Source organism: Panthera tigris, chromosome B3, assembly GCF_018350195.1.
Source record: "Panthera tigris isolate Pti1 chromosome B3, P.tigris_Pti1_mat1.1, whole genome shotgun sequence".
In the NCBI taxonomy this organism is placed as follows: Eukaryota; Metazoa; Chordata; class Mammalia; order Carnivora; family Felidae; genus Panthera; species Panthera tigris.
This window is the reverse complement of record NC_056665.1, coordinates 137,020,980-137,038,048: the sequence shown is the minus strand read 5'-3', so window position 1 is coordinate 137,038,048 and position 17,069 is coordinate 137,020,980. Positions and strand designations below refer to the sequence as shown.

At 44.2% G+C, this 17,069-nt stretch overlaps 1 protein-coding gene across 1 annotated transcript in view; it reads left to right on the top strand.

Moving 5' to 3' along the window:
- Positions 1-17,069, top strand: part of DICER1 (dicer 1, ribonuclease III) — a 70,209-nt gene that overhangs the window by 14,334 nt on the left and 38,806 nt on the right. Inside the window, 7 exon segments of the mRNA XM_042990467.1 lie at positions 7,051-7,114; positions 8,031-8,131; positions 11,556-11,742; positions 12,366-12,528; positions 13,716-13,846; positions 14,823-14,957; positions 15,403-15,563. Coding sequence (XP_042846401.1) covers positions 11,596-11,742; positions 12,366-12,528; positions 13,716-13,846; positions 14,823-14,957; positions 15,403-15,563 — 737 coding nt within the window. The 5' untranslated portion in view covers positions 7,051-7,114; positions 8,031-8,131; positions 11,556-11,595.

Sequence of the window (17,069 nt, the reverse complement as noted above, 5' to 3'; positions counted from 1 at the left end):
GGGGCTGCGCAGGAAGCCCTTTAGGCTGTGGCTCCTGCTTATCCCAACCTATCCTGCTGTTTGGACACTTGTGTGGGGCAGGTGCCACGGCACAGGGCTTATGATGTCCTCAGCGTGACTTGCCTGGTTTCTTTTCTTCACATGCTGGCTCCTCCCCCGCATGAGGCCCTGTTACTGTCCCCTCCCGGACTGAGTCCCTCCAGGACTGAGCTCCCGCCCGGCGCTCACCTTCTCCAGAACACAAGCCGGCGGTACGGATGTCTCACTCAGTAAATATTTGTTGAATGAATGAATAATTCAAGGGGCAGGAGGCAAAACAAAGGTCTTTTAAGTGGGGAAAATCACCTTAAGTGCCCCCCCCTTTTTTTCCCCGTGTGTTTTGATAGTCAAACATCTGTATCAGTGTTTACTAGGGTTTTGTTTTTCATTTTGTTTGAAAAATATTGTCAAACTCATGAGCTATAGGAATAGTCTAAAGAATTCCCACACCATTACCTACATGTACCAATAGGTAACATTTGACCACATTTGCCTTCTCTCTCTGCATTCCGTTGTTACTTTTCTGAACCTTTTTAGATCAAGTGGCAGGCCTTACACTCTTCACGACTGAATACTCGAGGTAGATTTTCTAAGAACAAGAGCAGATTCTCTTACATAATCACAGTGTAGTCACCGAATTCGGAGACTTTAGCATTGATGATGACAGTTACATTTCACCAGTGTCTCTGTGGGGGGAGGAAAAAACCTTTTCCTCTGGGCTCTTCGTGGATGGAGCCTGTGAATTAAATTGACAAAGGCCAGATGAACCAGACAGAAGATTTGTTTGGCATATGCACACTGGAGATTCACCCGGGAGGAGTGAAAACCCAAGGAAGCAGTTAGACTTGAGAGCGTATGTACCATTTTAATAAAGGGCGATGTATTTTGGACGCGTGACAAGACAAAGGAATGAGAGTTGGGGCTTCTGGGGATGGTCAGTCGTGGGAAGGGAAATAGATGAGGGAGAGTAACAGGGGCTATGGCAGTAAGGTTTGTTTATGCAGATTCACATCCTCCGGGTCTTTGGGATAATTAACGTCTCTTCCTGGTACTGGAGTAGGGAGGAGGGACACTTTCACAAAGCGACGTTTATGTCCCGCGTTGAGGCAGAGAGGGAAAGGGCAGAGAATTCCTCCCGCAGCTGCTATTTCTCCGTTGCCTTCAGCCCAGAATACTCTTTACGCCAAAGTGGCCTGTTTTCGGGTGGCCTGTGCTGCTTCAGCCCAGTAATGTCCTTTATGGCCGTTGTCCTTCTGTTGTCCGGGATTCAGTCCAGGAACTGCTCCGTGTGTGTTGCATGTAGTCGACACGTTTGTTTCCACTTGGAATCTGGAATCTTTTCTCAGATTGTATCTTCTGTGATGCTGACATCTTTGAAGAGCAGGAGCCAGTTGTTTTGTGAAATGAACCGCAAATTTCCTTTCCATGTTTCCTCATGATTAGATTCAGGCTTTGCAACTTTGGGCAGGAAAATCTACATAAATGACGTTTCTTTCTCAGTTCATCACATTTAGAAGTTACGTGTCCGTTTGTCCCAGTCCCAGTTTGTCCCAGATGTCACTGTGGTTAAGGGTGTCATCTCTTGGGTGTTCCAGGGGCAACGTTACCAGTTCTCATTAGGGTTCGTAGGTAATCTGTGCAGAGATACCTTAAGATGACGTAAATATTCTTTTGTAAACTTCACCCAGCATCTTTAGCATCCGTTAATGACTCTTGCCTCAATTAGTAACGTGATGGTTAAAAATGGTGATTTTTTTTTTCTGTCTTTCCTCTCCGTTTATTAGTTGACATTAAATAGAACTTTATCTAGATTTCACACCTAATAAAACAACGTTTCTAAAGCGAGTCTTTGGGTTTTCCCAGTTAGTTATGTTGTAACTTTAGAACTGTACATTATTGCTGAAACATTTTCAAGGTTTCTATCCAGTCAGGTTGCGTTAATGTGCAAGACGATTTTGCCGAGGTTCGGAGCTCTGGGAGGACAAGGCTGGCGGGATAGGATAGCTGGATGCTGGCAGGATTATCATTGTGCAGATGGGTGCCTCTGTACCTTTGATGGCTTCAGATCAGCCCTGAACTTTTCTTTGTTGGGGGACGGGGCAAGGATGGGGTGTTAAACTTGTGAAAATAATGTGGGTGGTTTAAAGTCTTTTAAAAGTAAGAAGTATCCAAATTGAATTTGTTATTTGGCCTGCAAAAAGATACATATTAATTTAAGGTTAGATCAGTAAGGCTTTTTTCTCTACCTGGGATTAGTTAATGAAAACCAAATTTATTGATATTTCCAGCTTTGCTTTAATTCTGTGCAAGTCAAGTATGAGACGACCTTTCCTTTGAAAAATCTTACAGTTTTGGGGGGAAATCGCTATAGCAATAGTATCTAATGTGGAGCAGAAGATACAAATTAAGCCATGATTTGGGTGGTAGGGTGGGCCCCTGTGTGCTGCGTGAGAGGGGAGTCCAGTGATAGGTTTCAGGTTCTTTGGGGTGAGCGGCAGGTGGGGGCCCGGAAGCGGAAGCTCATGTGAAGGCTGGGATACACGAGTCCTGGGCTTCTGGGGAAAGCAGAGAACATGAGTGGGTGCCCGTCTTGCGCTCCAGTGCTTGGTGCTTCCCCCCCTTGCCCGGAGCTTTTAATATGTTTCTTTCCTGACTCAAGTTGACTAAGCTGAACGGCCATCATAGTCCGCAGTGTCTCAGACTCGTTTTGTCTCAGGACTAACCTCTCTTTAAATTTGTTTTTCTTTTTAATGTTTATCCGTTTTTGAGAGACAGACAGAGACAGAGTGTGAGCGGGGAGGGGCAGAGAGAGTGGGAGACACAGAATCCGAAGCAGAGAATCCGAAGCAGGCTCCAGGCCCCGAGCTGTCAGCACAGAGCCCGACGCGGGGCTCGAACCCACGAACTGCGAGATCATGACCTGAACCGAAGCCGGACGCTTAACCGACTGAGCCACCCGGGCGCCCCAGGACTAACCTTTCTTTAGTATTAAAATGTTCATGTGTTGTATTGTGTTAAAACAGCTTAACATAGAAAATGGTGGCCTTTTTTTTCTCTCATGGATGTTCTTATGTGATACGTAAAAGATAGACAAGAAGAGGGTCACGAATTGAGTAAATTCTAGCACTTGTTGAACAGTGTTTTTATTGAATAAAGGACAGACTCTTGAAATCAAACAGTAGCCTTAGAATTCACCTTGAAAGTTAGCGGTGTATTAGGTATTTACCTCTTGAAACAAACTGAAGGGTAAATGTCCTTGTAGGTAACCTGAAGGGGAGGGACAGTTCCAACTGCCATTTTGGTGTGTAGGAATGTTGTCTTTTTAAGAAATATTCCAAGTACGTGGGCCACTGGCCGGCAGCCTAGAGATACTTTTTATGTGGACATTTTGATGGATGATATTTGTTAAAATGATGTTTGACCTGTATTCAGTTTCGGTTTTGGACAGATCTAATTTTAGGCTTCATGACATTGAGATGTAAACATAATATGTTTGTTACAGATTTACAGAAACCCAGAAATCTGGTTCATAGAGTAGTGCGAGAGAAGAAAGCTAGTGAATTTGTGGTTTAAGTCATAGAAGCTAGGGTAAGTTTTACCACATTTAATGGCTTAAGAAGGGAGAAGTTAAAAAAAAAAAAAACTTTTTGTTTTCTTTGTTTTTGTTGGTTTTAATCTAAAGTCTAAATTATTTCTCTCTAGATTTATTTATTTAACCTCTACACCCAACATGGGACTTGAACCCATGACCCGAGATCAAGAGTCACATGTGCTACCGACTGAGCCAGGCAGGTGCCCCCGGAATCATTTCTCTCTAAACCGTGGTCTTACTGCAAATCATCCTCCACGTGAAAGCTTGTTTTCCAGTTCTAAAAGCAATAAATTTTTCGAATTGCAGGAAATTTTAGAATGCAGAAAAGTTTTAAGGAAAAAGATGGCTTATGGTCATAATCCCATCCTCAATTTTTGGATGAATTTTCTCTCTCTCCATTCTTTCCTTCCACCTTTTCTTCTTTTGTTTAGTTTGTAATTTGACTTTGTCATGATCTTCCTCTAAATAAAAGTGCTTTGCTGTTTTCCATTGTATTCCATACTGTAAGCAGTTTTGTTCATTACAAATTTTAAATTTGTAATTAAAATTTTTTGTTAACATTTATTTATTTTTGAGAGACAGAGTGTGAGTGGGGAGGGGCGGAGAGGGAGACACAGAATCTAAAGCAGGCTCCATGCCCCGAGCTGTCAGCACAGAGCCTGACTCGGGGCTCGAACTCATGGACTGCAAGATCATGACCCGAGCCGAAGTCGGACGCTCAACCAACTGAACCACCCTGGTGCCCCCAAACTGTCATCATTTTTTAAATGTTCATTTTTGAGAGAGAGAGAGAGAGAGAGAGAGAGAGCGAGAGCGAGCGCGGGGGAGGAGCAGAGAGAGAGGAGGACTAGATAGGGATGGGAGTGTGGTTGTATAAATCCTGCCATACACTGAGCATTTTCTGTGTCACAAGAACGTTTTTTCTACCAAGCTTCATATACGTGATCTTAACCAGATTCTCAATAATAGCTTAGTATATTTTACAGGCAAGGAAACCACCTTAGAGGGAGCCTGATAAACCGGGGTCTTCTTGAGACTGGACCCCTTGTTGGCTTTCAGATGGTTTTTAAATGATAGATACTTAAAAAAAAAAACAAAAAACAAAAAAAAAACAGTTTGCTTTCCAGCTCCCTTACCCCGTGGCCTTACCCCGTGCCCTCCCATGTGGCGGGCCTCGGAGAGGAGTGACTGTAAGTGAGAAGGTATGAAGGGGTGAGGGCATCACCTCGGCTTCCGAAGGTCAAACGGCTGAGACTGCTCGTGCCCCAACTCTAACTTAGAAAAGGAAGGTTGGTGGGAGTGGTTTTGAAACAACTTGGGTCCTTGCCGTGCACAGAATCCTCTTTGAAGGAGCCAAGCTTTGGTGCGCTTAGCTCCGTCATCATTTTAAAAGCTCCTCCCCCTAACGTACTTGGATGGCAAACTCTAAGATTTCTCTAGTATTCAAGTTCCAAGAAATGGAAGTTTGTTATTTGGCATGGATATTGTTTGAGAATATATTTTATGGGTTTGTTTTGTTTTGTTTTAAAGACGAGTGTTGAGGAAATATAATTGAAAACAGAACCTCCTCTTTCACCCAGAACAATCTGTCCACGCAGGTAGAGGGAAGAAAACAGTTTTCTTACTGGGTAAGCATTAAACCGGAGGGCCACGGGCCTCACAGGCTGTCCGCTAAGCAGGCTCCAAAGACCAAGAGATGTCACTCTTCTGTACAGTCAAGTGGTTATGACACTTGACATCCATGTTTTCAAGATAAAATTGCTCATTTCCTCATATCTTCGTGACCAGAGGTAGGTTTTGCGGTTTGGAGTTCGGTGACACATGAGGCCCATCTCTACCTAGGAGACTGCGAGATGTCGGGCCTTGTCTTTCTTGAGGATTAGGTTTCAGGGATACCTTTCAGGTGCTAGGAAAACGTTCCTGAGATGGGAGACCGGCTACAGGCTCTTTGGCTTTTAAAGAGATTCACTTCCGTTTGGAAAGTGTCGAGAAAGAAATTGTGAACAAAGGGAGGGAGGGAGGGAGAATCTCTTCCCTTTATGATCCGCTGGGAGAGGGAAGCCTCTTACTTGTAACTTGCCTTTATGCCAGTAATCGTCTAGACCCATCACTTTGCGTCTATAAGCACGGACTCCCTTGGTGATTTCAGGCTTGGTGGGTAAAATGCCCCGGGTCTCCGACATCGTGTTTGTTGCCGGGATCCAAAGGCTCTTCAAACAGTCCTTAGTTTTATCTGTTTTCGCTTACAGGAGTACTTCTGACAGCATTTTACCGTCACGGTGTTAACGCGTGGTTTTCTTTGCTTCACTATGGGACTTTAGAGTAGTGCTGGGCTTCGTGAGAGTAGGAAGGAAATCCGGACAGCGATACCTGTGGAGTTAAGAGTGTCGGCACCTGTGACGCGTGACGATGAAATGACTGAGTTGCAAGTTGTGTTACCGGTCTTGAAAATGTGTACCGGCAAGCTCTAGATGCTTCTGGACCTTAGATCAGAATGGTTAAGCTGTCTGTTGTCACAAGCCTTTGTCTGAAGGGGTATGGCTGGAGTTAGATGCTAGTTAATGTGCGTGAAGTTTGTTGGTTCGGACTGAACCTTGACCGAGTGTCTGATACCTGGCAGGTCTTTTTCAGAGCTATCTAAAAGGGGCTTCTCAAACAGGAGTTTGCATGTTTGTAGTCGAAGTTCTGATCATCAATTAAAATGAGAAAACTTGACCTGTTGGCTCTGTATTTATGAACACGAAGTAAGTTTTCATTGTACTTGGTGCGTTAACTCTCTGACGTCAGTACCGAAATGCCTAAGGAAATAATTTGGGTAACAGTGATTTTGTAAGAGTGGAGTTGAATTTTAAAGCATTGTCAGCTTTATTATTTTAGTTAATGGTGTTTTGAGAAAAGGTTCGAACGTGAATGACAGCGGGGTGGAGCGTGACAGATGAGGCCTTGACGGTGGACTGAGTCTGTATCTTCCCAGGTGGTGGGACAGAATGCAATTAAGCGTCACAGTAGGAGGTAGCTTCAGAAACCCACACAGGCGCCAGGAGAGGGGAGATCCGCTCCTGGGGAACCTGGGAAGCATGGTTACCGACCCACATGGTGTTCCCGCAGTTTCAAAGTCAGATTTTACCGGCGGGGGTGGGGGGGGGGGATGGAATTTACTGCCAAGAATTCTCCCTTCTGTCTAACTGGATTGTGCCAACAACCTGCACACGTTCTCAGTTGTACTAGAACATAACAAAGGCTAATTTTGAAGGCAGCTCTTTCAGGTGTGTACTGTTTTCTTGACTCTGAGTAGAAAAATAAGTCACCAGGAATCTTACTCTGATAAGTATGCAAAGTTTGTCGAATAGGAATTTTCTTAAAGTTGGTTTTTAACAACGAGTTTAATGTTCTAAAATATTCTCTCTGATTGCTTTTAGGTTACCTAGGGTGTGAATTAATACAGACTTGGAAACTGAAAGAACTTAGAATCAGCATTTTGAGGTAAATATGTACATACTACAGCAGTGCTAAGACCTGCTTTGTGAACTGACTAGCAAAACGAACTTGTCTGTGAAATGAGAAAGCGTCACCTGTGCTCGAATGGCCTTCGCCCGACTAGACCAGACACGGATGAGTTTCACGGTTTCTTTTCCCGAGCCTCTGGGAGTGGAGACACTGCAGTCATTAGCGTAATGAGCACGAGCAAGATTTGGTGTCAAAGCCGACAAAATCAACATTTGTTATTTAAATGAAGCTTCCCGTGTTAACACACTTCCTTAGTTTTTGATCTGTGATCTTTTACCAGAACCGCACTGAATTTATGGTTCTTTATAACAGTATCGTTGGGGTGTGTTCTGAATTCTTTTATTCATGAATGAATTCTGTAAGAGAGTTTATAGTGTGGATTGAACTGTTGTGTTTTTAATTCCATTCTGAGAAATTGAAATTGCTGACAGATTTCATGCACATATCGCGGTGATTGGGATTTCTCAGCCAAGTGCCTCTTTCGGTGATCTTCGTTTCTTTGGTGTACGTGAATTTAGGAAATGACATATACGTGGCATTGCCATTTTTACCCCCCGTTATTCTAGCTGCTATCTTTAGATTTTGTTTACTGTGTTTGATTTTCTTGTATTCCTTTTGCAGCCTTTTCTTGAACTTTCCTCTAACTTTTTCTTTTCCCCAGATCTCTGGGAATTAGGCATGCTATTGTTGCCAGCCCCCACTCTCTTGTTCTTTGTTTTAGAATAAGACTTCATACCCTAAAATAACCCAAATGTCTTTTGTTTAAAATGTAATACAAAATAATGGTCTTTTATTTAACTCTTCTTATCAATGGCGCTTTCTTGTAGATGTGTTTATATTCAGTTTTAAGTACAGGAATCTTAAACTTGGCTATTTTTGCATTTATTTTTAGAGCAGAAGCTTGGGCATGCTGTGATTTTCCAATAAACTGCTATCACAATGTCAAAATGCAGCTCGGACAACAGCAACACAGAGATCTCAAACATTAAAACGGTAAATCCGTGATTTATCTATCATACGTGGAAAGAGGAAGAGAGTTTGTTCGTGTGTTTTACTAAATTATTTCTGAGAAAATACTACGTAGAAGCTATACAATGGCCTCACCAATTTCGTGGATGTAAATTGTTTGTCCAGAAACTTAAACTCTGTCATCGAGGAGCCATCACAAGGCATTGTCTGTTGGCTCTGCGAAAGCAGTTAATCAATAATCAGTTCATCTGTGAAACTACAGAACGTTTACTTACCAGCAGGGATTCAGAGCTTTTCCTGAAGACCAGCTTAAGGGGAAAAAAAAATCTACTTAAACACACCAAAGAAAGTAAAAATTGGCAAAATTACAGATTGCTCTGTTTTCACATTATTGGATTACCTGTTGAGGTTTTTCATCTTGGATTCGCTTTCCCTAAATAGAAAGTATCTCTGGGGCCAGCCACTGTACATTCAATCGGTGAAGATGAGCTTAACTATTGTGACCTTACGGAAAAGCAGGTTGAGAGGGTTAAATCGCGGTCCCCTGTCTCCTTGCAGACCCTCTCCCGCACCCGCCCTCCCAGGAGAGGGTGTGGGTTTCCAAAACCTACACAAATACCTTTGGAACTGTGACGATTCTGTTCTGTACGTTATTGTGCGACAGTCGTGACTCTCTTGTTGAGTTTATCAAATACTCGCTTGAACTTGATTCTTCTGCACACGTGCTCCTACACACGTGTGCCGGTAGAAGAATCAGGGTGTACATGCATCCCTGTGCAAATGCGTGCCAGGTGACCTGATGTCTGCAAGGCGCACAGAAGCCGTTTGAAATTTTTTATTGTCACTCACGTGGGCACGGTTTTCATTCTACAAACTGCACTGTTTGTCTGCCACGTTCTGGGGGTGGCTTGGTGTGGCGGGCGAACCGAGTGTGCAAGGGAGTCCCAGTCTCACCACTCGTACATATTTACTTTTCGAGAGTCTTTTTTTGGAAACAGTTTCAAACGTACAGCGAAGTCACAAGGTTAAGAGTGGGGCAGAGAATCCGCGCTTTGCTTAACGTGTTGCGCACATTTGCTGTACGTGTATGTGGTTTCTTTGTCTGAACTATTCGAGGAGAAGTTGCGTACATCTCATGGCCCTTTACCCCTGGACACCGTGGGGTCTGCTTCTTAGGAATAAGGCTGCTTTCTTAAACAGCCTTAGTGCCGTGACCAGCCTCGGTGACTTTGACAGTTCTATCAGGGGCTCTGTAATGCCCTCTGTGGCATCGTTCTGCAGTACAGGATCCAGTCTGAGATCACTCACTCCAGTTAGCTGTCATGTCTCTTTATAGTCTTTCATCTGGAACGGTTTTAGAGTTTTTCTTTGTATTTTACACATTTTTAAAGGATACAGTCTCCCTTTGGAAAAATAGAACATTCTTCTCATTTATTTTTTTAGACTCTTTCTCGGGCCTTATTAGTTACAGTTCTGCCACTGTTATCTCTGTGAGAAAGAATGGTGGCAGCGGTGACAGCAGCAGGAAGGGGTGTCGCGGGTCCCTGGCTCCACTTGGTGTTGGCAGGTGAAGGAAGAACTCTTTGGGGACTGGCGTTGCCACCTTCCTCCTTTTTTATTCTCTTCTCCTTATTTATTCTCTTTTATTCTCTTTATTTTATTCTCTTTTTTATTCTCGGGCAGGATTTATGCTGATTTCCTGACCCCTTTTGCCATAGTTGTGATCGGTCTTGGATTGGCATTTGAGTTGGGTGGAGGCCGAGGGAGGGGGTCAGGCTTTCGGCATAAGTCGTCCCAGACAGTGAGCAGCCCACGGTAAGGAAAATGCAGAATGGTTTGACCGGGTGGTAGTCGGTGGGAGGGGCCTGTGGTCTGGGCCGTGGGCCTGCAGAGTGGCCCAGTGGACCTCAGGAGATGAGGTGCCATGGCTTTAGCTTTGGGTTCTTGGCAGCCGTGTTTGCTTGACCCACGGGCGTGCAAGCAGCGGGCCTGAGGAGTTGAGAACAGTGAACGCTACGCGGGGGGTAAAAAGAATGGTTGGTGGGGCTTTGGTTCGGTAGACGATGAGCGGATTATTTCTAGGAAGAACACAGTTGGTAGCGTTCAGACCGTGCTCCGCAGTCCTTTGCTCGCCGTCCTCCTCCCAGAGGGATGACGAGAACGATCGTAGGTCATCCTGGCTGGTCTGTGCTGTCTGACCTGGCCGCACCTGCGTTGCTGCTGTCCTCGGCGCCCGCAGCCCTGTGTCCCCCACTACTTACAGGAGATCACACCGGCACTGGCCAGCTGTTGAGTTGTTGTCCACTGAACTGACCTCTGAAATCAAGGGAGACTGGAGACTTCTCGTTGGATTTGATAGAACAGCTTCAGTCGCTGTCCTGTATCGTGGTCGTCCATTTCACCCGTCAGGAGATTCAAAGGTTCTTGTCAAGGAACGAAGAGTGGGCTTCTTTCCGGTTTCATAGAGTGATAACAGTGAAAACTCCCAAGCAGTGTGCGGGCAGAAATTTCCTTTGGGGGCAAATAAATGCTGCTGACAGTCAGAAAGCCGATGGTGGACTGCCACGTTGAGGTCTGAGACCCTGACCCTCTGTGTGCAGGTTAGGAGTTTGAAAAAGACTCGGGTTTAGTTTGTCATTTTACATAATCCAATTCCTCTTTGGGAAAGAATACGTGAAGCACAGAAGAGCCCTTACCTACCGTGAAAAACTCAGAATGGTTGCCCTTTGTCTTGATTCATCTAGGATATGTGTAATTTTAAAGGTAAATATTTAAATCGTTGGTCAGCTGTGCAGTTGAGCTAGGTTGTCAGTCGAGGAAAAGACCTTGTGTGTTTACGGTCTTTAGATACAATGACAAAGTGTTGGCAGGTATTTGAAACTTCAGTGCCTTCCAAACGTTATCTCGCAAGTTTATCGATAGTGGCATCAATAGAATTGATAATGCTTGAAAATGTTTGTTTATGCACCCACGTGCTTCGCATGTACGTATGTATTTAAAGAGGCATCATATTCATATTTTCTTTTAAAGGTATATGACGGGCATGGTTCTCTATCAGTCAATACAGATCCGGATTTTCTTCGTGAGTTCAAAGTATTGTATGATAGAACTATACCATCATTTACGTGCTCACTTCTTATCAGTGCGTTTGAAAGCTATTGCTTGTTCCCAGGTACTAAGGCATCAGTACGTATCCGTGTCCTTGTTTCTTCGTGTAGTTGCCTAATTATTTCAGACAAGTTTCTAGGTGTAGGATTGCCGGGTCGGAAAGTACAGAACGCTTGACTTTTGAAAACGATCCTCTTAGATCGAGAAAAAGCTAAAACAATGACAGGGGAAGTTTGCAAGGGTCCGGAGGAGTGACACTGTGATGTTTCTCTTGTTTCTTGTCTTTCTTTCGTCCTTAACCTTGCATGGTGGGGTGACGGTGTTCTTTCTCCCTTTGCAGTGAGCTGTGCTAGAGCAAAATGCAGTGAGAAAAGCACTGGATGAATGAAAGCCCTGCTTTGCAGCCCCTCAGCATGGCGGGCCTGCAGCTCGTGACCCCTGCCTCCTCACCAATGGGCCCTTTCTTTGGACTGCCATGGCAACAAGAAGCAATCCATGATAACATTTATACGCCAAGAAAATACCAGGTACTAATGAGAACACTAATACTGGAGCGTTTCCACTGAAATGGAGTCAATTAGCACGTAGTTGACATGTCTTATGTAAAACCCATTTACCTTTTCAAGCTCTCCTCTTCTGAGTAATTTTCTCCTTCCAGATACTTTTGTTCCTAATGGCCCTTTTCTTTTCTAACATCTGCCGTAATCATTTTGTTTGTGAAGTTCCTTATTGTTTCCCCTCCGAAAACCTCTCCCCTCGCAGTACCCGCTTGGGTGTGTCTGTCCTCAAGAGCTGGGAGGGAATGGAGACGGGTTCGAACCACCACCAACGGGCAGGACCACGGTTACTGTAAACTCGGTTCTTCGTGTTATTCTTGGGGAGTTTTCTGTCCCCCCTGCAAAAATAATTCTCAAACAGATTGTAAACGTTACCCCACGTGTGTTTCTACAGCACAGCTGGCCATACGTCACAGGCATTTTCGCGCCTGTGATCTCCTTCTGGAAAGATGCAGAGAGTCTGTGTTTTGGCAGACTTAGCAGAGGAAGATCTCAGGAAGTAGTGAAGTTTCCTGAATGAAGACAGAACCCAGTTTTCCCAGTGTTGTACCCAGATAAGAAGTGTGGCATCTTCTTCCCCACTGTATTTCTAGGTGGAACTGCTCGAAGCAGCTCTGGATCATAACACCATAGTCTGTTTAAACACTGGCTCAGGGAAGACGTTTATTGCCGTACTACTCACTAAAGAGCTGTCCTATCAGATCAGGGGAGACTTCCACAGAAACGGAAAAAGGACGGTGTTCTTGGTCAACTCTGGTAATGCAGAAACTGTTTTATCATACTGTGTGGAGGACATTGGATGAGATTTTACGGTTGAGCACATTTTTAAAAAAAGTTTATTTATTTTGAGAGAGAGAGAGAGAATGGGGGAGGGGCAGAGAGGGAGGGAATCCCAAGCGGGCCCTGAGCTGTGAGCACAGAGCCCGACATGGGGCTTAATCTCACAAACTGTGAGATCATGACCTAAGACCAAACCAAGAGTCGGACGCTTTACCGACTGAGCCACCCAGGGGTGTCCCGTAAGCACTTTTTCTCTGTGGCTATTAAGTTAGATGATGGAACGTATAGAGGGTTTGAAGAATAATATATTTGTTGAGATTCTGAGAGCAGAAATAGCAGTTAGTCTTATCTCTTAACTTTATAGTACTTCTATTTTAAGCGTCAGCCGTTTTATTTCACAGATGTTAAACTTCAGCTTTTTCCTTAAACGTATTTAATTCTGATGCTACGGTTTTTGCATGGGCTGCCTTTCGGAACATAAGCTAATCTGTGTCGTCACAGTTCTTTCTGGTTATATTTGTTTTAGCTTTGCAAAGTCCCTCAAAAAGTGCTTGATTTGTGAGACTGGTAGCATTGTGATTTGTGATTTTACTATGCCAATTACAGAAGGGGAGGTAGGTGCTTCTTAAAAGTTAGATATTCAGTCAGAGTCTGTGATCCTGGATTTGTGTTTGGCTTTACATATTCAAACAAAAAGTATAAAATGTGAACCTGAGCTGCTGGGGCACTGGTCTCCTTTTTTGTTTTTAGATGGTCTCGACATGTGATGTTCTCCTGTACTTTAAATATCTATGAGACCGTCTTATTTCTTGGCAAAACGATCTGATTTTACTGAAGAAAACAGGAGTGGGGGGTGGATCTGGAGTAGTTCCCATTCCAGCCTAGAAGTTCTGTTCTTAGGTTGGGAAAATCGGCTGTGAAGAAGGAGGGTGGCATAGGGTTCTCTGAAGTGAATGACGGAGGACCAGGTCTTAAGTCTAGTAAGAGCATTTTGGAGGCTCACCCTGGAAATACGGTTTTCAATTGGCTATCTAAAAAATTGGGGGTTAGGTAATGATATATGATAATAAGGATTTCCTTAGCTGTCTTAATCATTAGTAGTCCAGAGAGCCAGCTACGTAAGATTTGTCCTATTTACAAGGAGTATTTGTATCTGTAATCAGCAAACCAGGTTGCTCCACAAGTGTCAGCTGTCAGAACTCATTCAGACCTCAAGGTTGGGGAATACTCAAGCCTGGAAGTAAATGCAGCTTGGACAAAAGAGAAGTGGAACCAAGAGTTTACTAAGCACCAGGTAAGACTTGGAAAGGAATTTCCCTTTGTAAATCCCTACGAGTCCTCGACTTCGTCTATAAGATGACCTTTAGTCTTGGTTGTCTTTGTTTAGTTTGAAAACCCGTTCCTGTACTTTGTCAGCCTAGGAACTAGCCCTTCCGTACTCTTTCTCACGGTCTGAAACCAAATGAATAGGAACGTATAATGTTGCTCTTACTGCACAGAAGAGAACCAGCTTTGCAGTGTGATTTACTGGCTGGAAAAACACAAATTCTGATGACGTACTTCCCGCTTGCGGATAACCTGCTTTTCAGAAAATTTACGCTTGAGTTAAGTGTCTTGAGACTGGAGACGCTTCTCGGTTGAGACCTTTGGGTCTTTGGCCAGAGACTTCCTCTGACCTACACGTTTGTGTGGAGCCAGCGTGCGTAGAGGGTCTTTTTGGTGTTGGTGTGTCTGAAGCGGTTAGGAGATGCCCCGTAGCTCAGCTGGAGCCCTGCACACGGACTAGCGTGTCTCACACACGGGGTTGAGTCCTCATCAATGAAACAGATGTCCGCACAGAGATAGTGCCCTGAAAAGAACATTTGGTCGGTGTCTTCTTCCAGAAAACCTTGTCAGTTCAACGGGGAAAAAGAGGAAAACACAGGGTGAATTGTGTTGTCGTTTGATTAAAGTAATAGGTCTCATCAGTCAAAATGGGGCTAATAGGAACCTGAAAACCTGAAGTAGTTTTAGGAGACTTACCATAAAAGCATGGTCGCAGTTATCAAGAATTTTTTTCCCCTCATCTGTTTCCGTATTTGCCCATCTCTGCTTCTTGGTTCCAAAGTATTAGCTTGCATACATTTAGAACGTCTGTTTTGATTTTGACTAATGAGTTCCTCACTTCTCGCCTACAGAACGGTGGCTCCGTAATCTGATTTAACAGAAGTGTATCCAGGCAGGTAGGCAGGTGAACGCACGTTCGTACACTGATGTCGGCTTTCTTTTAGGTTCTTGTTATGACCTGCTATGTCGCCTTGAATGTTTTGAAAAATGGTTACTTATCGCTGTCGGACATTAACCTTTTGGTGTTTGATGAGTGTCATCTTGCGATCCTAGACCACCCCTACCGAGAAATTATGAAGGTAAGTTTTTAGGTGTTTATCAGTCTTAATGCAAGTCAAATTCCTGAGAATAAGCGGTGTTTTTATGTATCAAAAGCAGTAATATCCGTTACCAGTTTTGGGAGCTTCGTTCCCTGTATGAACGAATGAATGTGAAATTAATTTTCACTGAGATCTATAATAATGAACTGTCATGCGTAACCTATAGTAAATCTAGTCCTGGGATAAACTTTTAAGCATAAGTAAATGAAGTACGTAATGCGTGATACATCCATTATGTCATCTGTCGTAGCACATTGACATACGCCTCTTGGATACAGGGATCTTTGAAACAGGCTCCAGTCATTCCATAAGTGATACTTTTAGTGTCTGCCCATCTTCCTGATTTGTGTCGGTCTGGCAGTGTCTCTGTCGTCCTGGCCTCGCAGAACGAATGCCTCACTGTCAGCATCTCTTATCGTGTCAGCTCTGTGAAAACTGTCCATCGTGTCCTCGTATCTTGGGACTGACTGCTTCCATTTTAAATGGGAAATGCGATCCTGAGGAATTGGAAGAAAAGATTCAGAAGCTGGAGAAAATCCTCAAGAGTAACGCTGAGACCGCAACTGACCTGGTGGTCTTAGACAGGTAGGCGCTCGGCTGGAGTTTCCCCTTCCGTCCCTTTCCTGGGGCCTTCCGGGCAGCGCCTGTACAAGTGGACGGGTGCCTGAGGCAGGGAACGAGCGAGTCTGAGAATCCTTAGGGCAGGGACCTCCCCTTGTCTCCACAGAGAACAGCAGACGGAGGGGCTTCGTCTCTCAGAAGATGCCATGAGCGTGGGCCCCTCCTGTTTGCTGATGTGGACGAGGACCGGGAGCCAGGACAGGAAGCTTGTTTCTGCCCACGTGTGTGCGTGGTCGTTCCAACCTAAGTGTCTGCGTGATACTTTGCAAGAATACGACTTTATGGATAGAATTCAGTGTTTTGTGCTATGTTTAAAAAAAAATTTTTTTTTTAATGTTTATGTTTGAGAGGGAAAGAGAGACAGAGCACGAGCAGGGGAGGGGCAGAGAGAGAGTGGGAGACAGAATCTGAAGCAGGCTCTGCGCCGTCAGCGCAGAGCCCGACGTGGGGCTCGAACTCACGAACTGCGGGTTCGTGACCTGAGCTGACGTCGGACGCTTAACCGACTGAGCCACCCGGGCGCCCCTACGCCACGTTTTAAACTGATTGGAAAAACCCCAGTGTTCTGCAAATGGGTGTGACTGTGTGAGAACAATGTTGTTTATGCTTTCTGGGTTTGTGTCTTTGAAAAGGTAGCTGCTTTGAGTTTCAGTAAAACGTGCACACATACACACTTTTTGATTTGAGTTGGTGGATGGGAGCTTATATCAATTAGGTTTATAATTAAGTTGATTCAATCCACATTAAAGCATCCTTATAGGCGATAGTTCTTGGAACAGTTATAATGACTAGAGAAGCCGATTTCTCAGGGAGTTAAATCAGACAGGTTTTGAAATCCTGGCTTCCACTGACTGGGAGTTGTATGACTTCAGGCGAGTCCTTTATTGTCTTGGAACCGGTAAAATGATGTTGACAGTGGTTTCGGGGGATTCCTTGATGATCAGTCACGTTGATAACGTGGAAAACGTCTTGCAGTGTACCTGCCATTTAATAGGAACTTGGGGAAAGATCTCTTTGTAGAACGAGAAGAAAAGGTAATGTTTCGGATCCGTGGGATGTAAGGATTCAAAATACATGAAATACATGCATGAAATACAAATCTCGCCACCTTTCGGACGTGGTGTTTTTGACTTTCTCGAGCCGGAATGAGCTGATGTGGCAGTGAAAGGCTGTACTTTTGTTCCGAATTAGATTGGGAAGCCTGCAGTACTTGAAGTTTGCAGAAGTAGAGGTATTAGGGCACTTAGGTAAAACTGATAAGTGGTCTATTGAATCTGGTACTTCCCAGTTCTCTAAGCGTGACTCTCTGGTTAAGTATAAAGTCTGATGGAGAATAATGAAAACTGTAGTATTTACACATGTCTTTAGTGTATTTCATTTCCTTAATGATTGTTAGTGCTTTCATTTAAAAATTTTTTTCAATGTTTATTTTAGAGAGAGAGAGACAGCGAGTGTGAGCATGAGCGGGGC